This window comes from Crocodylus porosus, unplaced genomic scaffold (genome assembly GCF_001723895.1).
Source record: "Crocodylus porosus isolate Cpor-Errol unplaced genomic scaffold, CroPor_comp1, whole genome shotgun sequence".
Lineage (NCBI taxonomy): Eukaryota > Metazoa > Chordata > Crocodylia > Crocodylidae > Crocodylus > Crocodylus porosus.
The window spans coordinates 106874070-106898442 of record NW_017728947.1 but is presented as its reverse complement, the minus strand read 5'-3'; the positions used below and the strand labels follow the sequence as shown (position 1 = coordinate 106898442).

At 42.5% G+C, this 24373-nt stretch overlaps 1 protein-coding gene across 10 annotated transcripts in view; it reads right to left on the bottom strand.

Annotated features, from left to right (window-relative positions):
* The window catches only part of KTN1 (kinectin 1), a 96190-nt gene that overhangs the window by 12349 nt on the left and 59468 nt on the right, over positions 1-24373 (bottom strand). For 3 of the 10 annotated variants that reach the window (XM_019550865.1, XM_019550866.1, XM_019550867.1), the window contains exons 21-40: positions 23303-23371; positions 21516-21541; positions 20670-20760; positions 20440-20508; positions 18632-18669; positions 17868-17958; positions 17684-17761; positions 16581-16618; positions 15376-15466; positions 15218-15286; positions 14756-14793; positions 13750-13840; positions 11837-11923; positions 9756-9845; positions 8572-8652; positions 3344-3433; positions 3158-3250; positions 1721-1780; positions 975-1058; positions 698-781 (exon numbers count right to left, since the gene is read on the bottom strand). In XM_019550865.1, the coding sequence (XP_019406410.1) occupies positions 698-781; positions 975-1058; positions 1721-1780; positions 3158-3250; positions 3344-3433; positions 8572-8652; positions 9756-9845; positions 11837-11923; positions 13750-13840; positions 14756-14793; positions 15218-15286; positions 15376-15466; positions 16581-16618; positions 17684-17761; positions 17868-17958; positions 18632-18669; positions 20440-20508; positions 20670-20760; positions 21516-21541; positions 23303-23371 (1458 nt within the window). Of the gene's footprint in view, positions 1-697; positions 782-974; positions 1059-1720; positions 1781-2963; positions 3040-3157; positions 3251-3343; positions 3434-8571; positions 8653-9755; positions 9846-11836; positions 11924-13749; positions 13841-14755; positions 14794-15217; positions 15287-15375; positions 15467-16580; positions 16619-17683; positions 17762-17867; positions 17959-18631; positions 18670-20439; positions 20509-20669; positions 20761-21515; positions 21542-23302; positions 23372-24373 lie in introns of those variants that run through there. The other 7 variants (XM_019550869.1, XM_019550874.1, XM_019550868.1 and 4 more) reach the window with 5 other exon arrangements.

The following is a 24373-nucleotide window of genomic DNA, read 5'->3' as shown; positions in this document are numbered from 1 at the left end:
AATATCCACCATCCTGTGAAGTAAATGGGTATTTAAAATGAATTAATCTTCTAACTGGAAGACAAATCCCATGGAGCTACAGGTCTGGTCTGGGTTGATGAGACTCTGGTAAGAGTCAGTATTAGTTATTGGATGGAGTTTTGAACCAAAATACAAATCTGCTGCTGGTCTGTATGCCACAACACAGAATGGCTCCTCAGCTAAATTTCAGAGCAGTACAAGTGGATGGACACTAGCAAATCTAATTCATGCATGCATATCATTCTCTTCTGTGTACTCTTACACTAAAATAATGGCGGGTGCTCTCTGCTTGTATTCTGTGAGCGTGAATGGTGGTTGCGTTCCACATTTCCCAGAGCACGGTCCCCAAACTGAATTGCCCAAAAGGTGTTCCAGTCAAGCTAACAACACTACACTTGCAGCTACATTTGCCTGCATTCGTGAAACGCTGATTCTTAAAAAGTTTAAAGTATGGAAGTCTTAAGGCCTTTAGAAAAAAAAAGGAGTCTTAAGAACCAGGCATGCTAGCATTAGGAGCGGACACACAAATTGTAAAAGTCAGACTACATAAATGATTGCAATGGACAAAAATACCAAGCTGAAGAAGTTAGCAGAACAGACAGGATTTGGAATGAAGTCTCCACTTAACAGGTATATTTGGAGCCTGGTTTGTGCCCAGTGGAGAAAAGCTTCTTACCAAATTTAACTCTTCATTCTGTCTTACTGCTTCAGAATATGAATCATCAAGTTTTTTCTGCAATTCAGTCAACAGATCTTTGAGCTGAAATGAAGTTTAGAGTTTTTAGGATTTGTCTCCTTATAATGCCCCTTTTTCTTCTGTTCAGTTATTAGAGTGTTCAGCTACCCTAAAGCCACAAGCATATAAAAATTCAACTCCAGCAAAGAGTTTAATCATTTGCCAACTGATTCAATATGAAAAGAAAGCAAAAGGGACAGCTGTGTCGGTGGTTTACCTCTCTGACTTCTGAAACATATGTAGATCGTTCTAGTTCTGCCTTTTCTAGTTCACTTTCCAAATGTTCTCTCTCTCTTTTAAGCTAGAAATAGGAAAACAGGTATTAAACATCAGAAAATAGCAATGAAAGGAAGCTACTTAAGTTAACCACTAAACAAAGTCTCTCCTATAAAATTCTCAAATCTTGCAGATGCACAGGACAGCTACGGTAGCTCTGCTAAGATTAAGATTAAGATTAAGTTGATCTCTGAATACAAGAGTAAAAATTCCCAAAACACAGATACACAAAAGTTCAGATCTTAAGATGAGATATAGAAACTTAACTAGGTCAGTGGTTGCAACATTTTCCAGTGATGGGCCACAATGACCCAGCTTAGGTCTGAGGTTACCTGGCACTAGGACCTGGCTGCCACTGCTACTTCTCCCCACCACCCAGCCACTACTCCCAACCCTCCCAACGACCCAATGAGCCATAGGTTGCCAGTCCCTGAGCTAGGCTGTTGAGTTTCAGTAATGCCAAATTCAGACACTCAACACTTCTGGAAATTAGGCCACTCATCTAGGAGCTTAAATTTAGTCCTAAAAGCCTTGATGTATGTGTCTACTCTAGCCAATATTGACCAACAGGTTTCACCATTTAATCCACAATACAAAACTGTTCCATTCATGAGGAAGTTTCTGAAGGTTTCGCATTTAATGTCTCAAGCAGGAAAGCTTCAAAAGAGATGACAAATTTGAACGTACATGTTCAACTTCTTTGATTTCTTCCTTTAATCTCTCTACCTCATGCTCCAGAGGACGCATCTGCAGTTTCCAACAGAGATGAATATATAATTTTGGGTTATCAAAGACGCCACAGTAATTCAGTTTGAAATGAAACTCTTCATAAAGCGCACATTTTGTACAGCAGTCCAAGCTCTGGATGTATGAAAGGTCTTCTCCAAAAAACATGCATTTGCCTCCCCTTCACAACGTGAAGAATTATTTGCCAGAGATATTTAGGTCCCAGATAAACAATCATTAGGCAAGCTCTAAGGCAGTTCTCTGGTTTTCATACTAAAGCAATTGCCCTTCATATTTGTTGAATAAGGAAGACAGTCTCCATTGATTAACTATAAATAGCTAAATCTTCTGGATTTAGCCATATTAAAAGACTACTACTGCAACAGATGGTAGAGCATCTATCTGCCAGCCTCTTATAAGCCTCTCAAACAAGAGGTTTATAATTCAGCTATACACACTTGCTTCAGGCCAATACCCAGGCAAACAAATTCTCCGACTAAAAGTAGTTTAGAAAGACTTTCTTTTGAAAAATTAGTTTGACCTATTTTGATTCTGAGGCAGGGAAGGAAATGTATAATGACTAAAGGCTTTTTTCCTGCTGCTTTGCTATCAACAGATCCTCTTCTTTAAATAACGTTTTAAAAAGTGGCTTGTAGGCAATTTCAACAGTAATTATAGTCCACATAATGGATTTTTAAGTACCTTTTGAAAAAATTAAAAATGTAAGTGGAGAATCTACTGTAGCTAAATCTAAACACAGAACCTCTGCTCTATACAGACTTGTAGCTATCCAAACTGACCATCTATACTTCCTTCAATCTTACGTTTGTCCAAAGTCAAAATCGGCTTTACTAGGTCAGAAGAATTCCTATATGTATTTTTGACATTGGACTTTGTCAAACAGACTCCTCAATTTCCTTCCTAGTTCCTATGTAGCATGATACACTAATTGCCTCTCCAGAAATACCTGCATCTGAAAGGTAGTTAGAAGGATGTTGCTATGTTACAGCTATGCTTTGGAGTAAAAGCCAACAATAAAAATGTTCTCACTGTGGTAGAAGTAAAACTGCCTGAAATCAAAGGATACTTAAGATTCCCTCACTCTCTAATGTCTTGGTTTAGAAGTCTCCCTTCAAAAAATGAATTACTATAGTAGGCGTTACAATGCTTAAATTTAAAGTTCTTGATGTTACAGTAAAGATACCTGATATTACATTGAACATCGACTGGCTTAACTTCACACCCCAGCAATGTCTATGCAGTTCCCTAACAAAGAAAGGCTGAAAAATATTCTAGCATTAGTCTAAGCAGCAAAAAAAACCTCCCCCCCCGACAAAACCCAGGACCCTCTATTTCCAAAAGAAATGAAAGAGTCCCAAGAGAGCTCTTCAGAAATACCTGTCTAAGTTCCTTCTGCAAATCTTCAATTTTTACTTTCCATTTGCTCTCTTCCTCTTCCACACTCCTTTGTAGCCTTTGTAAGATCCCCTCCTAATACAAAAATTTTAGTTATTTTGCTAACTGTAGGAAAACAGAAGACAAACAGTCTGCAGCATCACTGGATAGAGTGACAAAGTTCCCTACCGTCTCAGCCAGGACTGCTTTATACTTCTCACACTCCAACTGCAGCATTATATGCATTTCCTCTGCTTCTTTCAGCTTCTGCTCCATAACCTGAAATGAATCCCATAGGGGTTACATCTCACTTGAGAAGTTCATAACATAAGACTTATGGTTACATTAGGATACATAATGGAACATAAACATTTTACAGGACTTCGGTTTCTATGCTTTCTTTTCCATGTTGTTAGAAATGACCACGGAGAACATTCAACTAAAGGGTCTTCCTATCCAATCTTAATCATTATGCAAGTCTACATCATAGGGCTATAGGAAACAGGTGATAAGTCACATAAACAACATCCCATTAGATCTGTATTACTGGAGTAATACACCATCTTGTCTGGGAATGCCATTTCACATATGAAGAAAAACTGCTTGTAGATGCACATTGGTACACACGGTGGAGACATTTAGGGCAGTGGGATAAGAACAGTAAAGATGTCCAAATGGATGGTAAGAATGGGAGCAATTTACTCCAAGAGGGGACAGAGTAGATGCTATATTTCAGTGTCTTTCAGGAAGAATACAGGGACTGGGAGCACTGGATGCCTGCCTTCCAATAACCACAGTTCTTGAGGATTTATTCATATAGATTCCACTCTTGGTGCCTGGGCATGCATTATTGGATTCTTTTGGCTGACAGTATCCCTCCTTGCACACCAGATGTCCTCAACCCCCTCCCAGCCCAAAGGTATAAATGGGCTGAAGGCATCTAATCACCTTTCAGCTCTTTTGCCAGTACAAAATCTGAGATGAGCAGGGTTCTGCAGGAGTGAGGTTGCAAGTTACAGGATCCATGTAGACAACACACATCAAAAACACACATACAATTACAGCAGGGTAATTAACTGGTTTCTCTTCCAAATGGATTCAGCTTTCAGAAGTTGACAAGACCTGGTCTATTTTCCTAGAGATGGGATAGAACATCAACAGAACAGCCCTACCAAAACAGTCACCTGACCTGGAAATTTATGAAAGGTGGGAGCTAAAATACCCCTATTCCTGCCCTCCAAACTTCAGAGGTGGAGACATTCCTCAAACAGGTAGCAGATGCTGCTTGAGCTCAAACATGGGTAGGTGGATCAAACCTGGCCAACTCTTAACACGTCCTTATGCAGCTAGAGATGAGCCTGCCTCCCACGACAAAAGAGCTTGTCTCTTAACGAAGGTGAAGATGATGAATAATCTGTGCGTTTCTGGGTGATTTTGTTCAGCTAACTTAAAAAGGAAGGAGTTCCCTTATAGCATCAACTGTGCGAAAATTCCCTGCTTCTCAAAAATCCAAGCAAGGCTTTGGCAAGAAATTAGGGCAACAAATAGCCTAATTCATACAGAACTTGCATAGCTGCGGGCTGTCTTCAGAGATGCATGGTAGAGAGCAGGTCACCAAGAGGGCAACCTATCAATCCTGCTAATACTACACTGAGGTCCCAAGTAGAAAGGGCCTAAAGCTGGGGGGAAAATAACCCAGCAAAACAATACCAAAGGTCTATACAAAACCTTATCATGGTAGGGCAGGCAAAAAAAAAAAAAAAAGGTCCCAGAACAACATAAGGATAGGGCCATTAGCCAGAACCTTATGGAGGCAGTGGAAAGCCCAGGTGGTTGAGGGGTGGGGAAGGGGGAAAAGGAAGTATAGTATATATCAGATACTGCTGAACTGGGTGATATAAATGATGAAGCCCATCACAAAAACCTCACGAATCTTTCTGTATGTAGCTCTGCAAGTCAGTCAGGTCCAGAATTTCCTGCTTTGGAGCACAGTGCTCTAAATGACATAGATAGCGCTGATGGCTGTTCTGGGAAGCTGTCAGATAGCGCAGGTGGTGATGGGGCTATGCTGACTCATTCATCAGATGCCAGTACTCAAACTGCCTGTCACGTGCTGGGACTGTCAACTAGTTGACCTGGTCTTGTACCTGTTTCTTCAGCATACTTTGTATCCTGGGGATTTGTAGTCCTGGGGCATCAGTCCTAGTGTGTCAGGGATGAGAAAGGCACTTGGCAGGGAGCATCTGGAACAAACATGCAGCACTTGCCCTTCTGGTTTCTGACGAGCAGAGTTGTTCCCTGGACTCCCCACAGCAAGAGATGTTCTGTACACTTCAGTCTGATGATCCATTTGTAGTTGTTTGAGAACTGCCCACTGAGTTGACCTGCCAAAATGTTCAGAAGCCCAGGAAGGTGAAGTGCCAGTCACGCAACGTGCCTCCAAAACAGAACAGCCTGACAGAGCAGAGCTGACTTGGCACCTCCTTGTCTGTTGACTGTAACACAAGTACAGCTGATCCCCTGGGGCAGGGAGACTGATCCGGTGACTTCTGAAGCACCCTTACAGCCTTATTCTCTAGGATCTGTAATACTGGTATGAGACTGTCTATCAGTACTGGTTTTGTAGATCCCCAGAGTAGCAACGCTTGTGGGTACAGGATAGGTGGCTCTGAACTGTAGGATGTTTATATGATGTCAAACTGACAAAAGGGGACCCACAGACCCTGGCAGTGAAAGCAATAATAGAATGAGACCCCTGAGCAACATCTGTCCCCAGAGTTTGGGCAGGGAAAATGACCCACTCCAAGGTTCATTCTGCCAGTTTAACAAGGAGGTGACTTGCAGAACTAAAACTGCTGTGTCTCTGCTGGGTACGTATGCAGATTTCAGCCATCCAGGTAAGGGCACTTAGGTAAAATCCATAAGCCCACATGTCCCAAATGTTGGAGACACATTTTCACTGATAGTCTTGAAAAAGCAAGAAGTTGATAAGCCCTACTACTGTCTGGGCTCTTCCTAGTGGACGATTAGCTAAGCTCTCACTGACCTGGAGTCTACGGATACTTCTCTGAACTCCATTCTCAGAGCTGGAGGCAAAGGGGAGTTTTTGCTGACTTTAAGGTTGGTTGAGACAAACAGCTCTATGCTGGCTTAAGCCAAGTTGTTCACCTCTGGGTCAACCCACCTTCAATTAGAGAATTATACATAAGTAGGTCTGCAAGGGTCATTTAGTCCAGCCCCCTGCTTAAGGCAGGATCCTCCCTATTCAAATCATCCCATACAATTCCTTGTCTAATCTTCCCCTAAAACAACACAAATCAACCTTCTTGCACAGCTATGAGGCATATGGCCCCAAAACACCAAGAGCAATTCATGTATGGGTGCACCTGGACTCATTGCTCTTGCTGATCAGCTATCATTACTACTGAATACTCACTGAAAACACTTGGTGCTGTGGAGAAGCTGAACACCGTGGTCCCAAAACTTTAGTCGGATTCAATTAAAAGAAAGCCATGCTATTTCATGTGGGTCAGATGGCTGAATGTTAAATAGGTGGCTCATAGGCTGAAAGCTTTGAACCAGTCTTGAGGATTTAAAGAGAGAATGATGGTTTCCATCATCACCAGGAACTTGATGTAGGGGATGAAGATGTTGAAACAAGGTTCAGGACTTCTCTTTTTAAAGTCTCATTAGAAAGATCCCTAAACAATAGAGGGGGACTGGAACTGAATAGGACACCCCTTGCCATTTAATCATGATTTCCAAAACCCACCATTTTATTTGGCAAATAAACAGTTGCCAAAAAGGGATGAAAGAGCAGGATATGCTGAGTCCTCTGGCAGTTCTGCTAGGCTCTTGTCAATAGCATTAGATCTCTGGTCTGGTGAAGCTACGAAGTCTGAGGTAAGAGATGATTTTCTAACATCTTCCACAGCTGTGTGATTGATGGCAGCCTGAAGAACAGCTGCTGGCATGACAGCTTCTTCCTTGAGACCGGAACACAAAGGCCCCAGAGGACAAAATCCCACCATGAGTCTTCAGAAATGAAGGGCCTCAACTGTTCTAGTTTTGAGAAGTTCACTGCTTCCAAAAAGGAAGACTTAAACTGATGTTAAACCACCCCAGGAGCTTAAGCCACTACAGCCTCCTTCTAATAAGACCCTTTCATTTCTTTGCTTGGGGCCGTCACTCTTGTCATCTAGTTTTAACAGGGGCAAGATGAATGTACATTTCTGTCTGCCCCGAAAGTCACAGGGATCCTCCTTAGCACAGCAACAAGTCCATGAGAAACAGCGTGAATGCCAGAAGTACTCAAGGGGTCTATCTAAAACCTCTGTTTCTTTAGAAGTCCTTGAATTTTTACTGATGCAGATAAAAAGCAACTCACTGCCTCATCCAGGAAGCAGGGGGAGATGGCAGCACAGGTCAGCTCATCTTGCAGCTGGTGTACTGCCTCACTATTCTCTTCTTGCCTCTCCCATAGCTGAAGCTAACTCATCCCAGACAAGCATGCTGGCTCAATCCATCTTCAGAGAGAGCATCAAGTGAACTGATACTGCAGAAGCGATCTACACCAAGGCGAAGGTAGCCTGGTTCCAGCCACTCTGTGCCACAATAGGCAGTTTTACTGAATGGTGCGTGTGCCACCTTGGAGGATGTGGTAGGTCGTCTCCAGGCTTCTGGTCCTTGGAAGACCGAGGCTGAAATAGTTCACACTATTCTCGTCTCAAATGGTCAGACACTGGAGACAAGCCTATAGCTTGACTCATCCTTACAGCAGCTCTTTTCTGGCCCAGTACAGCACATCTATGCAGAGGCATGTTCCTATTCACAGGCTGCTAAGTAGAAGAGACCCAGGGGCTGCTAGCAAGTTGGAAGCTGCCATGACACCAACAAATGAAGAGCAACCAGATAGCTGAAGCTGGGGTGCAAGTCTTCCTCTCGGTGTCTGAAGTGGTTTGCTCAAGGAGCAACAGCCTCAGGCAAGCTTCTACAGCTCTTAGAGGACACAAGAGTGATGAACAGATCACCACCCCAGGATGTGCTCCCCTCCCCAAGACATAGTAGACATTAGGAACTTCCAATGTCATGCTGGCAGGCACATCCCACAAGTGACAAGTCCCACAGATCTAGCTTCTACCATGATGCAAGTAAATGCCTGTACAGGGTGTTTGTTAAGACAGGGGCTGTTAATTACTCATCAGCAAAAAAGTCCTAATCAATACCAACACAGAGGACATCCAGACACTTATTCGCCACAGGATGCAAGGAGGAACTGAGAGACTGTTGAGGGTTTTCAGTTTTCACATACCCTATCATGAGATTTGAACCTCACAAGCACAAGCCAAGGAATAATCCTTAAGTTTAATACCAAAAAATACATCATGCACAGCAAGTCTGGCACAAACTATACTGACCTTAACCTCCTCTGACCCTGAACACTCCCTCAAATATTCTCTTGCTGTCTTTTCAAACCTATGGATCCAGTCACCATGGCTCTGTTGGAGAAAAATGCATTTGGTTACAGACACCGACAATTTAACATCTTGATGAGCATTTCTTTAGGAACTTTTGTTTCCCAACTGCAGGATTGTGGGGTAGATTTTAAGAATATAAAGGTCCGAGTACTAATGTGCTAAACTCCAGTTTGAAAGGAATTACATACCTAGCACCAAGTACTTAACCAAACACAACTGACTTCCAGTGAGTAACAGTTCAAGGGGATGAAGTACCACCCCAAAAAAATTATGAGGACTGGGAACTAATAAAGCTTGACCTCAGCACTGAAATTTATCTATAACCATGGGGACATTGCAATGAGTATGCAAAGACCTGGAAATAACTGTGTTTTGAATGTACTCATATGTGTAAGTTGACCGACTGTAAGTATAACTCAAATATTCTCTTGATGAGTTAGACCTAATCATTATACTTTAATTAAAGTCAGAATTAAGTAGTCTTCAATTGTTTAGCCAAAGTGTTTAAAACAGACTATAGACTTCATGAACAAGATATAGTGCCATTCTGCAACCTGAATTTCTCTGTTATCTTCTAAACATGTAGAGATTGACTCAAGGACAGTATATTACTCTTCCATACTTTTGAATATATTATGGAAGAAAAGCAATTTCTTTGTGCGCGTTATAAACCCCTCTAGATAGAGCTTTTTAAAAGAAATAAGCCTATCTACAAGGGCTAAATATGTTTAGCCTGCCTGGAAAAGTCAAGCCAATAATTATATTGAAACCTTTTGCCCATTACTATAGTAAAAAAGTGACCCACTGCACTAGACAGTAGATTAAGACACAATACCTGCCCTTAAAAGTTAACAACCTTGGTTAATGACCAAACATAACAAGGCAAATGAAATAGATGGAAGGGAGGACGGATAAGGCACCAACAACAGATGGATTTTTAGCATTAGTAGCTGTTTGTACCACCTGCCCGTCCATTACCAGTGGCCAGGAAGGCAACTACAAATTGAATGTGCACCATGGAGCACATGTATTTCCACTGTAAGCTCTTTGGAGGCAGGGAGTCTAGAGCAATGGGGTCCTTAGCCCATGATCAGGGCTCCAAGTAACACAGCTGTGCATCTTACCAAGTTGGAAGGAAGAGACACCTTCGGAAAGAGTTTCTGCAGCAATTCTCTGGTCTCCATCTCAGCTGCCTCCATGTACTGCTGCCTTTCCTAAATGGAGAGAAATGGCTCAGATGAAACTGGCACTACCTTTTTCCACAGGCATGCCTGTATTTTTATAGGCCTACAATACTTCATCTAACCCAGGGCTTCATTTCAGCCTAACAAAGACTCCATGATATCAACTACCAGCATTTTTCTGTTGCTAAATTAGTTCAGAACTTGGCCTTTGTATCACTTACCATATTCCTTCAAATATGAAATTGAATGTGAGAAAATTTGGGTCAATTTAAGGATAAAACACCCAAGAAATCTCTATAGAGAGTACATAAGAGCCTTTAACTGTAATTAAGACCCAGAGCCATTTTTAGAAGAAATATTGAGCTTTAAAAAGTTCATCATATTCAAAGGAATCTGGTATTCTTTTGTCATCAAAGTTCACCTCCAACCTAAAGCATTCCTGAGGAAATGTTATACCATCACTCAATAATCCTCTTACAGCAAAAACCATGCTACATGGAGTAAACGCATTCACAGATTACATTCTCAAATCAGTGATAAATTAAGCGATATCTAAACAGTTAATAAACATTTCAACTGAATATTGAATCAATATTGGTTCCGATCACATTTTACTTTAACGTCTCTACACACCATACTTCCCACAGACCCTCTAATTTAGGACTAAAGCCGAAAAAAGGAAACTGTGTTAATGCACATTTGAACCAGGCCAAGAAAGCATGATTGTCTTTTTTAATGATCACTTCACAGCACTTGCCAGGGAAATCCTTATGCCATCCTCTCAAGAGCCCCAGATGAAATGGAAAATAATTATTAGAGCTGTGTGAGGTTTTGCGGGCTTCTTAGGCATCGCTCAGCAAATTTACACACATAGGAAGCAGCTGATGGACACCACCCAGTTACTATGGGGCATGTTTAAAAACAGGACTATCCACAAAACATTCAGTTTTCCTGCTTGCAGCACATGGCCATTCAGCCAGCTCAGACTCCTCTTCACTGGAGGCTCCAGTTCACTTTTAAATAAGGCAAAATCCTCTACCCCGTGCTGATGGCAGTTTCTGGGAAGCAAACCTCAACACGAACACTATTGTCCTGCAATCGGCCATAGACATTACCAAGCCTCCTGTTCTGGAGTTACTCGGCTGGAAGTGTCATCTGTGGCATTAGGAAGTTGAGATCCAGAGAGATAAAAGATGGGAGACATTAGGCTGTGAAGCTATAGGGTTAAAATGGGTTAGTTTTCAACAGTATAAGCTCCATCAATGAGCTGCAAGAGCCTGCTTAAGAAAGAAAACAAGCATTTAGCTGTAGCAAGCAGCAGCTACACAAGCATCCTCTTGAGAGTGGGCTAAGCAGAGGGCATTTAAGCTTTCTTTTAAGACATGGACAACTCCCAATGACTATTTCCCCCCCTTACTCTGGCTCCCTAAGCTTTTCTTTAAAGCCAGCTCCTTGCATTATTTTGATGCTACATGATTTGTGCAAAGTTAGTATAAGTGAGGCCATGTATTAAGAAACAAACAACTTTGGGAACAATTCATTCAAAATCCCATGGCTTCATTCATCATGTTTGGTTCATCAGGGCCTGGACAGCTTCCTATGCTTTCAAGATCAGGCTTTCCAAACTAACTTTGGTAGAATAATAAATTGTTTATTGGGAAATTCCTCAAAATAATCAAGTAGTTCCTCTTCACTAAGCTACTAAAGCTTAAAGCAAGGCAAAAGCCCACTAGCAGTTCAATCACTAGCATCAAACAACCTTATTTTCTGGAACCCACCATGAAAGGAAAGATTCACAACAGCTCTAACAATTATGCAAACAAAACAAAATCAGCATGCCCATAACTTAAGAAAAATAACAGACAAGAAGCAGCAGAAGTGAAAGTATATGAATGATCACTCAGAACAGACTTTTCTATATAAAATTGCAGTAAAAGTTAAATGCTTCATTTGGATTTAAAAAACCAGCTGCAGAATTGTTTGTAGCTTAATGCATCGTTTCTAGCAGTTAACATTACAACCTTGGCAGTCTTGTTCACTCTGTCCTGCAGCAATTTTTCAGTTGATGCCAATGCTTCCATTGCTTTCCAGTTTTTCTCCCGAAGGTCCTAATCGTTTTTAGAAAGAATGATTTCAGTTCAGCCAATACTCAAACTGTTTCTGCTTTTACTTCAGAGACAGAGATTTTGCATTCCATTCAGTAATTTGCATTTAAATGCTGGTTACTGCAAGATGATTTTTGCTGGGTAAGATGAGGTACACTAGCAAAAACAAGTGGGATGTTTAAGAGTTTGAATGAAAAAGCAAAATGCCAATTCTCCCCACACCGTCCTCAGAACCATATCAAGTGTTATTGTGTTAACAAGCATATCATTATTATGTTGGCCACCCCCACACTTTGACTGCACTTGTAAGAAGAAAGAGAAAAGTATTCAGAAGTAGTGAGGAACACAGACACCAAACCACAGATTACACAGAGTGTTAGGTATGTTGAGCTGTATACTCTGAAATGGACCCAAATAGACAGAGAGGTGTGCGTTTAAGCCCCAGCCTTGCAAATAGATCTGACTGGGCAGACCCCTGCACCCAAGCACAACTCGACTGAAGCCAAAGCCAGTGGGTGTCTGTGTGGATACAAAGGTTAGAGCCTCACTTCACAGCAGTACCCAGCAGAGCTGCTCTCTGTTACACTGAGTTACCAAGAACTGTGGCCCTCCTCTAAGATTCCTGTTTCGCCAGAGTGATGAGCACTTTACAAAGGTCTGCTGGGGAACAACACAGGAACTTGCTGTACTCTTGCATTTCTCTTGGCAAGGTCATCAAACGTGTGCTCCACAAGATGTTGCCAGGCAAATTTGCAGTTCCAAGGTGGAGGTGGCAAACTAGATTTAAAAATACTATACTCCACTTCCATTTTCTGGAAAGGGGTATGGGCACTGTGTGGGTAGACTGTGGGTGTTTGAGAATTTGACTTCTCCAGCTGCCTAACCAGCAAAAAACTGGACTTAAGACTACCACACATTCTAGCTGCAACATAAAAGAGGCCTGAAAAACTAGACATTGTACATACCACATTTTTTGCAGGAACCATCTATTAACTTGAGTCTCCCAACAGCAATGCTGCTGCTTACAAAACAGGAAGAGCACTCTAGATATAACGTGCAGGGGACAGTGAGCTTTTGAACCTAAAGGTTTAACCATTGCCCCAACACTGGGCAGACAACGAACAGATTCCTACATACTATTCCACCATCTACATAGGTTTAGTATATTCATACTCTCCTCTTAACAATCATCTAAAAATCCCATAACTCTGTCCATCCTTCATTCTTGCAACATCTGTAAAGCCTCTTATCCTTCAGTCTGGGACAAATTATGTTTTCTGTGGAAGTTACTTGCATCTTCTTGGGCATACACCTAGTACATATCACTTTGGACACCCATCAATTGATCAATACAGCACCACTGATAGCTGCCATGAAAGGGCTGCTACCTCCTCATAAGCTCTTACTGCAAAAGTGGGAGAAGATGCGTCTGGAAGTGGAGTAAGTCAGGTCTCAGCATCACAAACAGAATGCCCCTTATTGGATTTTAAGTAAACTGGATACAAATGAGATGCGCGCCACCCGAGTTAAAGATTAGATTTCAGAGCACAGTTAACCAGGTTAAAAATTAAGTGTGAATATTTGCCATTAAATCTGCTCTCCAGCAATTTTTCCCTGCCCATCGAATCAGTGACTGGACAAAGAATTAACCAAGCGTTAGGCAAGGGTAGATAATTCAGTCCCAAGAGAAAAAGGAAAAGGGAGTGTAATCAAGCATGTGACATGGTATAATGGCAAAGTGGAGTTACTGGCTTGGCATCAGAATACTGGTCACAGTGTGGTTGTGTACATACAGATATAGTCCTCAAGTTTACAAAGAATTTCCTTACATTGTTCTTTTTCCTCTGTTGCTCAACAGCATTGCCCAAAAACGCTAGCTCATTTCGGAGACTGGTAAGTTCGGTCTCTTTTCCTGCAATACTGAATTAGCACAAGAGTCACAAGCAAGTTGGGAGGCAGTTGCATACAAGACTATATTTAGACTATGACACAGAGACTTCCTTCCAAACCTAAGCTCTGCCAAGGCAGGTTCATGGAGCCTGTCCATAAACCTGGACTTGTCCACTTAACATGCTCAATTTCTACTGCTTTCTGGCCTGTGGGATTTCTTTGCTTACATAGGTGTTTATCTGTAGGTTCACTACTTACTAATCACCACATAAAGGCTCTGCTTTCTAGCTGGATAGATCATCATTAACACACGCCACTAATTTGCACAAAGACACAATCAGGTGTTATTGTCTGAATGAGGATGCAAATTTTCAGCTGCCACTCCTGACTCCACAAGCCATCCAGACTGATTGGAGAAAAAAAGCCGGCGAGTTTTAACACATCCAAAGGAAAAGCTTGTGAAAGTTGATGCAGACAGGCCTGGCCTACGCTCTGCAGTTTTTAACATGTTTCATTTCTACCTTGGAACACCCTGACATTCCTAATGTTATCCATCACCGAGATCTTCCTGAGCACAAACTGTCTCACAACATGTAAAAGAATCTACTGCAAGGCAGTGATTACCCAACAATTACCATTTTTGGAAACTTAAATGTTAAGTCTCGGTTCCAGGCATGAAGCTTTACCTATGAACCTGGAGTGCATGTAAACTGAGCTAGAAGTGTCTTGCTTCCATTATGTTCTCAGCAGAGATTTGGCGCAAGACACAGCTAAGGACTATGATTCAGAAATACAAGTGGGCAGCTAAACTTCACTAAGAAATACAACTCATGTAAGCTGATATTCTGGGGAAGCATCTGCTTTTACTTGGGCCAAGTTTTTCATACAGTAATTGAAGTGACGTGTATTAACATTACTAGCCTTTAGATTTCTGGCAATACTTACACTTGCAGCAGCTCTTCACTTTGGACAGTCAGAGATGCCTACAAACAGATCAGAAAAGAATTAAAAACAGATGAACAACAGCTGGTTGTATTGCAGAGAATGTGCCTGGCTTTGTTAATTGGTGCTTCCTGCCACACTAAGCCCTTTCAGGGCATCCAGTTGTCTTTGCCCAGCCAGTTGGCAACTGTAATTTGCAGCCTCAAGGGCAGAGAGTGGGAGGCAAGACTGTGGTAGGTAAGAGTCTAAATCTGGAGTGAAGGCCTAGGAAATAGAAGGGAAAGTAGGAAGAAAGACCCAGGACCCAACAATTTTGTTAGTTGGATGCATTTCTAATGTCACTTCCATCCATTGTTCTGGACTGAACCTAGCTGAAAGTATGGTGACTCCCCTGACAAGCATGCAACATGACAGAGCCCGGGGAACCACACCCATCAGCATCAGCTAACAGAGGTGAAGGCGTACCTGTTTACAGTTCTCTTGCTTTAATTCTTGAATTTGAACTTTGAACAGTTCATTCTCTTTTGCTACATCCTGCAGAGAGAGAGAGAACCAGGTCACACACATGCACAGGCAGGCACTCCCCATTTATTGCACTGGGCACCTCCATACTAAAACATCACCTGCAACTGTTTTACTTTGCTTGCGATTTCTCTCCCCCTTTCTTCTAACAAAGCTTCCATCCTCTTCACCTGTTCTTCCTTCCCCTTCAGCCTGCACAGTTCATTTGGAAAACAAACACATTCTGATTAATAAATAAGTCACTTAGTGTTGATACTCTAGGTGTTGCTGAGTTTGCAGCAGTGATCAAATTAAACCTGCACAACCACAGTTGCCACAGGAGGCCAGTCTGGAGAGAACCAGGCAGCTTTGCAATGGCTTCTGCACCAAGGAAGATGAAAATAGCACCAGCTGCAACAGCATGTGCTGCACGCATGTCCCTGAAGCCTCAGGCATTAGACAGCAAGTTCATTTAGTCATTAATTACCAAGACAGTATTCGAACCAGATAGAAAATGAACTGCTAATGCCCACAACCAATCCTCCCAGCCAACTGGTTTCAATTAAATCTGGCCTCTGTGCTGGCAGTGTGGAAATCTGAGCGTGGCCCATGGGCAGGTAGACAGATTTCCTTCTCCCAGCCCTGAGGGGAATGGCCAAGAACAAGGCTCTGGATGATAACCCCATTTATCTGTTGGTGGGATCAAGATGCAGGAGGCAAGGTCTCTCCAGAAAGACCAGTCAGATGACACACGTTCACCCATCTGAATCCAAGGCTTTTAAAATCAGCCGCCTCTGAAATGCACACGTTCATTATCCATCTTAATATTAGACAACATTATCACAAGTAATGAGATTAAAATTACATTGACAATGGAGAACACAGTAATATCCCTTTACAAGACAGGGACCAGAGTGCTACTGCCTTAGAATGAACCTTAAGGCTTTATACTAGCCATCTGCATCTCTTGCCATCTCTCAAGTTGCATAGACTCAGGACACTGTCAAAGATAAACCACTTGATATACTTAATGAATGGTAGAGAGGAAAGCAACTGAAAAGCAGGAGCACTGATCACAAAGTAGATACAAGCAGTATGGATAGATTTTGGTGCAGGAAAAGGAATCCTTTAGGATCTCCTCTTTTCTGCTCTGGGTATGCATTGCTATTATTTAGTCAGGCCAATCAGACAAGCAGGCATTTGTTGTTCTAGGAGGCAGTGGGTAGGCCGCCTGATGCATTGCCATCAGCACCAATTCCTGTTATAGCCAACAGAAATCCCACAGCAAAAGGCACAGCAGAGAACATTTCTGGCTATCCATACTCACAGGTTTTCCAGATCCTGGGCTTGTGATGCAGCTGAAACCTTAAAAAAGAGAGGAGATGTTTGGATCTGTTGCAATAACAGAAAAGGGTTCAAACTAACAGTGAGCATTTATATTACAAGGGACGCGTGGTCTGAACAAGTGGCACCACCACCAGACCAGATGTGTTTTAGGTCAGTTACATTCAGTAAGTTACACTGCTCTAATTGCGCACTGGAGTGCATTGCAGCAAACTGCAAACATGCACATCTGATGCCAGCTGGCCTAAAATCTGCACTCCCATTTCCATCACATTCACCCATGGGTAGGATAAGTTCCTCTATGGCCAACTGCCCAACTTACGATGTGGAAAGAATTCATCTTTAGCACCACTTCTTGCGCCCCAGAAAACATGAACTAGCTCCCACATGAATGTACCCTTTCAGCCTGAAGAGCTCCACTTCATCCCTGAGGACAGGCCACTGCCTGCCCTTGAGTCTAACAATGGGGACAGCCTTCCAGCCAAACAACTTCTGTGGCAGATCAAAGGGGAGAGGCCCAGACTATAGAGACAAACACTGAAGGGCAGCTGGAGAATGATTCTAGAGAGAGAGCTCAGATGGCAGCCTGACCCACTTAAACAGCAAGCAGTTACCTCCTGCAATAGCTGAGGCCATGAAGTGCCCTGCCTAGGGCTACCTTTGCAGATCACTTTACTGCAATCCAGCCTAGAGGTGTGAAAAAGCAGGGATTAACAGCAGTGAAGTCATAAAGGCTTCAGGCCACTGTTACCATCCCTACTGGTGTTCTGCCTGAGAGCATATATCAATGGAGCATCATGAAAATACTCCCTGAGTCTGTTATTTTTATATCTTTGCCTTTGTTCAAAAGCCCCGAGCCAGAAGGCATGCCCATGTACCCCTTTTCGCACCAGTTGACTGGACAGAAATTAAGCCAAGACAAAGCTCTGAAACAGGCCAGGGTAGAGGCAAAAAAAAAAAAAAATCTGGTTCAGGTGAAAAAAAGTAGTAAAAAAAACCCCAAAACAAAACACACAAAACACACCCAACAATCAACACAAAAACCCTAGCTGTTGCCACATGATCTCTCTCTGCCGGCGGCAATACCTCCTGTAGATGTTGCAAGTTCCGTTGTTCTAGCTCCTGAACTTTACTGGTCAGTTGTGCAATGGTATTCTGCTGGCCCTTGGGATAGAAAAACAAAGGAGATGAGTGCATGGTGTGTATTTAAGTTCTGTGTTTAGATTTAGATGCTTTTCACTGGATAACAAAAAAAGAAAAAGAAGTTTACCTGCAACCATTCTGCTTTCTTGGCAATCTCTTTCTGCTTCTCTTCCAATAAGGCCTCCATAGTTCTCATGTGTTCATCTTTCCCCTTCAGTCTGTACCATTATGACAAAAAAAGCTTTTATCATCTGGAAGAAACCTAGAACTTTGCAATAAAGTACAAACAAGAGTGACTGGCATGACCAAAGGCTCCACCGCTGCTTGCCAGAGGAAGATAAATGTGTGAGAACTCTTCAGTTCACACTACTGTAGCAGGCAGACTGAAAGGTGCCCTTGGATCTATGGCTCAGCTCATGATATCAAAGAGGGCAAAGTCTGCACTGCAGGGATTCCACATACGTTCTTTCTCCTTGCAAAACGTATTCTGCCAACACCTTTCAGCCTGAGAAGGGTGGAGACAAAACAGCCTAAGATATTTATAAACCTATTTCTCCAGTAATACAGAATAGATAGCAGCCGCATAGGTGTCCCGTGCTGTCCTGCCAACATGCTTTCAGTCTTGAATGCATCATTTATGGAGCCCACACTCTAGATGTGCGCCCACTCCACAATAGACAGCCTTACTGCCGTTTCAGCAGAAGCACACAAGGGTGACTATGTGCATAAAACAAGGTCACATGGCCATTAGGAATGGAGTAAATACCACTCACTCATTTCACACAGACCAGAAGAGACAAACAAGAACATTTCAACTCCAATCACATCAGAGCATGAAAGGAAAGAGGATGATTGAACAGACTGGGCACTGCTGTTAGCAGCCATACTTACAGAATCTGAAGGTCCTTGACTTGTGAAGCAAACGACACCTAAAGATAACATTCAGGAATTGAATCACTCCAAAAGCAGTACAGACTACCCATGTCAAATAGGTAAGAGACATCAACTATTCATATCGCTTTGGGACAAAGCTTGGGAAGATGAGACCACTAGAAACTGTTCAAATGGGCACTAACGCTGTAAACCCAAAATGCAGGTTGGGGGGCAAGGAGGGAAGTGAAAAGTTTACAAAATGAATGATTTCACTACTTAATGTTAATGCATTTCAATCACCCCCTGGAGCACAGTAAGAGAAAAAGCCCCACATACAGCACTGTCACAGTGCTACCATTTAAGTCTCTGTTGTGAGAACAAACACCAAACAGAGCACTTAGCTTTCTGTGGGGTGGAGGGGAAAGATAAACCTGAGAGGGAATGCTCCTTCTGAATGCTATACAAAACCAAATCAGTTTTTGGCCCATGATCCAAGGTGGAGGAGACCTAGAAAGCAACTTGCCAGCTCAAGCCTACTGACTCCAGTAGGGGATACTGTGCCCAACCCCATGTGCCCTTATATTATTTTTGTCTAATACAGAAAAAACCCCAATGTTTGCTCCCCTTCACAAGGCTAAAAAAGGTAAAGTACATACACAGAGGCTCTGGACAGTTTACATAAGGGCTAGTTACTGTGTAGAGCAAGCTACGCTTCAGAGCCAACCACTGTGGGGAGTTTCAGTCCTTTCAGTGCCAGCATGAACAGAGGGTAGCCAAAACAGTTCATTTGCATTCTCCCACTACTGCCCCACAGAGAACCAGTAACTTCAAAGTCTCCCAAAAGTCTATTGGCTTGTGGTAGCCAAGGACTGCATATGCACAAATATGGGGTCCTAGAGCACCACTTCATGGAGTACGTATCCCTATCATATGGCTCTCAGGACACTGCTACTGCGCAGTACATTAACACAGGGCACCAACACACCAGAGGGAGTTGAGGAAAAATGAGACTGTCAGGACTTGGAAAGACTGATATAGGAGAAAAGGTAACAGTAGAGAAGTGTGTATAAACAAAAAGGAAAAATCCCAAAGTGAGCACCAAAGGGAAGAGATGAAGAAAGAAGAGCCTATTAGGCTGTCACTAGAACTAAAGGGAGGGGAAAAAAAAAGAAAAATCAAGAAAAGGGAAATACAGGCAAAAAATATCAAGCAAGCTTCCTGATAGGAGGACACTGTGTGGGACAACAGGCATTAGATAAAACTGTGACATCTAGCCCCATTTGCCATCATTTCCTGCATCTGGAGTGATAACTCACTCTTTAAAAGACTTCTTTAGCTGCTAGATAAGGTTGGTCCATTTATCTGGAAAGCAAATGTAAAGGACAGACCCTCTGGCCCTAGAGAGGAAGAAGATAATTGACTGAGGGAAGAGACTTAGCCAGTTTGTTCACAGCTGCCGCAAAAGGACAATAAGTCCCCCTCCCATTTGTGGTCAGACAGGAACTGCCCAATGGAGCACTAGAGGGCACCATGGCACCACTACAAGACTGGTGCACAACCACTCCAGCTGAAACAAGTGGTTCAGACTCTGAGTTACGGAAGCTCAGGCCAAGGCTCTCACTTGAGCCCAAATTCTGGGGTCTCTGGAAGATGCCATAGTAGATGAAGCAAAATTGTACCTGCTATAAATTTATCCCCACCATAAGAACATGCTTCACTTGGTGACAATCCCCAGTAAAATAGAAAACATGTACTAGGAACAGAAATGCTAATAAGCAAAGCATCAACTACAAAGCTGTCTCATTTCTGCCTCTTAGGAATTTTACCTGTTTTTCCATCTCAAGCTTGGAATTTCCTATTTCTTCTTTCAGAGTCTCTATTTCCTGTGCCAAAGCCTTTTCAAGGACAAAACAGACAGGATTGGACAATGGAAACACAAAACACCACAAAAATGGATGCTAAAAAAGTCAACTACTATCAAATGCAGTGTAAGGACAAATAGGTGGAAGTCAGTGGTATAGACACACACAGGCACACAGTGCTACTTCAGCAGTACCTGAACTGTCTTCTCCTTGTTTGCAACTTTGAGGATTTCAGCCTGCAGGAGTTCTTCCACTGATTTTATCTTTCCATCCTTCTCATGGATTCTTAACAAAAAGGAAAAAAAGCATCAAAAGTGAGCTGAACTACAGTATCCCAACTTCATTAATATTAACTTAACAGTAGCTCTGCGGAGCTCTAACTGGCCCCAGCACACTATGTGCTGTCCAAACGTTAACGATATTCTGCAACAGAAGTTGAGATTCCAAGTTTGAAAACCAACACAAATGATAGGGCAAAGCCAAGGTGCCACTAAAGGAAGATATATGGGCTAGCATAGCACAAGTTCAAGTTTGAGTAACTAGTTGCGTACAGTTGGTAGGTACCTGGCTTGGGTTGTTAGATAAAATCAGAAGCTGCTCTACTAGACTGTTCCTGGCCCAGCTTCAGATACAAAGTTCTCGCAAACACTCCAAAATACTTACAGCTGTATTTTCCTTAAATTATATGTTCAGAAAACAGGCATGCTCTTTTTAGAGAGCACATTACAGCACCAGTCAAAAATTTTAACAAATATCATGTCTAATTCCAGCTCTTTGGCTCAAGGACAGGTGTAGAAACCTCACAGCCTTGGTTGGCAACACTAGAGCGGCTTTTACTGCAATCAGCTCCATATGAACTTAATTCAGTAAACAGGTTACTAAATTTTCCAAAGCATTGGTTTAGCTTGATGCACTGTGCAGAGCCAACCATGCACGCACTATCTTCCAGTTAAAAGTGAACGCTAAGAGGAGGGAGAGCAAAACCAGTTTGGAAACAGGAGGGGCAAGGTTAACCTCAGAGACAGATTAAAAATGCTTACGTTTTCTGAAGTTCTTCCACCAATGGCTGGAAAGAAAGTAATGCAAAATCAAATTATTTCAGAAAGACTGAAAAATTCAAATGTTACAGATGGCAGTGGGGAGGGGTAGGAATAGCAAGCTCAGGATCTGGTTAAGTGGGACAGAAAACACTGAAGTCTCTAGACAACTGGTTTAAGATCTGGGCTTGGAGTTTTTAGCAGCTCAAAGGATTTGCCATGCAATGGGCATTGGGAAGTATCTGTGAAATTAACCCAGAGATCTCAGCTGGGTCTTCACAACACAGAGCCGTTACTGCAGCAGGCTCATCGATAACCTTCCCCCGAGCTCTCAACTGGCCAGGCACGGTCAAGCTCTGGCCTTGGTTAAGAGATGCAATTAAAAGCGTATGTCAATAACTGACTCAGCATCTGACTCTCCCTAGGCCTGAAGCTGCCAGTACATTGTACAAAGCATAGACTGTGGCATTCCCAGTGCAATCAAGAATTCTGTATCCAAGTGCAGGTCACACTGCTTTGTAAGTGAGCAGCATTAAAAATCAAGATGTGCAGTAAGAAAAGGACTGATTAAGTGCACTGATGATCATTGCTAGATTAAGCGTATTGAGCGTAAACTGTCTGCATGAGCTTTGGGAAGGACTTAGGTGGAAATTCATGTGCAGGGGAGAACAAGAGGCAGAAAGACTCCTTTGATGCCCGGTTTAATTAGCTGGAATGCACTGCATTTGTTGTTCTTTTTTTGTAAGTACTGCAACTTTTAGCACCTTTTGTAAGGACTACACTTTACCTATTAAAGCAAGGAAGACTCAGGACAGATACTGTATGCTTATAACAATTCAAAATGTGACGAAAAGCATAAGTGTATTTGTATAGCAGGGGCAGGCAGTTATTCTGGGCGGAGGGCCGCTTACTGAACTTTGGCAAGCCATCAAAGGCCGCATGACAGGCAGCTGGGGGCAGCTAAATATTAATTTTCTAAATTTCTTAGGGGCCCCATGGGCCAGATAGAATGGCCTGGTGGGCTGCATCCAGCCCGCGGGCTGCATCTTGCCACCCCTGTTGTATAGGCTCCCCTGCCAGGAATTTTTGACATTAGAAGAAAAGTGCGCTGCCATAGGTTGCTGTGGTAGAGGCTAGTGTCATTAAGCAAGCAGATCAATGGTCTGAAGAGTAAGGATGACAACTCATAAACATATACGGGCCCAAAAGATGCATTAAAAGAACATTAATGTTGAATTCGTGCAAATCAGATGTCACTTAAGCAGGTGGCATCCAAAGGCAACCTCAAACTGAGCATTTCCCAATAGCCAACCACTTGACTATGCAACTTTAGTATTTCAGTTTGCACTTTTTGTTTACACCGGGATTTAGAAAAATCCATCAAATAAACAGGCAGCAGCATTGGAAACTGCAGATCTACCACCAGATTTCTGCCTTGTGAGCTCATGGACCAACTGACACAGCTTCATCTGCTACATCAGCAGTTCCAACCTTTCTGAACTTGCAGGTCCACTTCCAGCCAACTTGCTTACAAAGCCCACTTACAGGGCAAAAACAGTTTTCCCGGCTGAATGTTTGGGGAGCACACAGCCCCGGCTACTTCTTTGGGTAACAATCCCTTGTAGGGACACTACTCTTCTTGAAACGCCAGAGCAGAGTCACTTTGCTGGCCAATTTCAGACAAGGCATTTCCAAACCTTCAGAGCATTTGGCAGTCCAACCATAACATCTGTCACTCTGCACGGGACATGCATTCCCTAAAATTAAAAATAAATAAATAAAAAAATTACCTGATCCAGCTGCTGACTCTGCAGATTTTGAACCTCGTTTTTCAAGGATGAATTTTCTGTTCTCAGTACCTTATTAAAGGAGAACACAGTGACAAAATGCAGATAAGACAAGATAGAATATTTTTTAATTTACCCTTCTTCAGGAGAGAAGAATGACTGACTAACGAAAACCAGCATTTCCTTGTAAAAATGTTGTCCGTCTCAGATCCATTCCCATTTAAAGTGTAAGAATCTCAGAAATTAGAGATGGAAGAGACTATCCAGAACCTCTCCCCAACCCCACAAAGGATAAAATCATTTGGGGGGGGGGGAATTAGCATACATTTGAATTTTGGTCAACTCTTATGATGATTTCAGTTATTTTCTGTTATATTATCTTTAGTGTACAAGACACACCTTAATTTTAGACCTCAGGGGAGGGGAGGGGGGAGAAGGAAGGTCATATACAATAGAAAACAGAAAATACAGCATATTTTTGGTAGTCACCTATATAGCATGTGAGCACCATCCAAATGTTAGAAACCAGCAACAGTCATCATTAATCCTATGTGCTGACAAGAAGAAGAAGGTACTTGAACAGAATTGCAGGAGGACAATACTTCTTGATAGACAATCAAGTCTACAATAGCAATTCTGTTGCAAAACTAGTCACTACAATTTATCTTGGGCTCAGGCTTGCTCCTCTGAAAGTCCTCACTTCCGCATTCACAAACCTTTCCCTAACCAATTTCTTGTTCCCATATAAAGCAGCTGTCACAAAAGGTCAGAAGCCCTTGGGCATCTCTGTCCAAACCATCTCAGTGGAGGACTCTGAATATCAATATAGAAACCTTGATCACGATTCTGTTCAGCAGGGGGTACAGCAGAGAAAAACGTTAAGGCAATGGGCTCACACCAACTTCAGTTGAGCTGCTGCATTTTGTGCCAATGGGGGCTCTTTCACCATGTCTGCCTTCATAGAATCATAGCGGTCGGGTCAAAGGGACCTTATAGTTCTTCAAGCCTGACCCCCTGCCAGGGCAGGAGAAAAAAAAAAAAAAAAACTGGGCTCAAATGATCCCAACTAGGTAG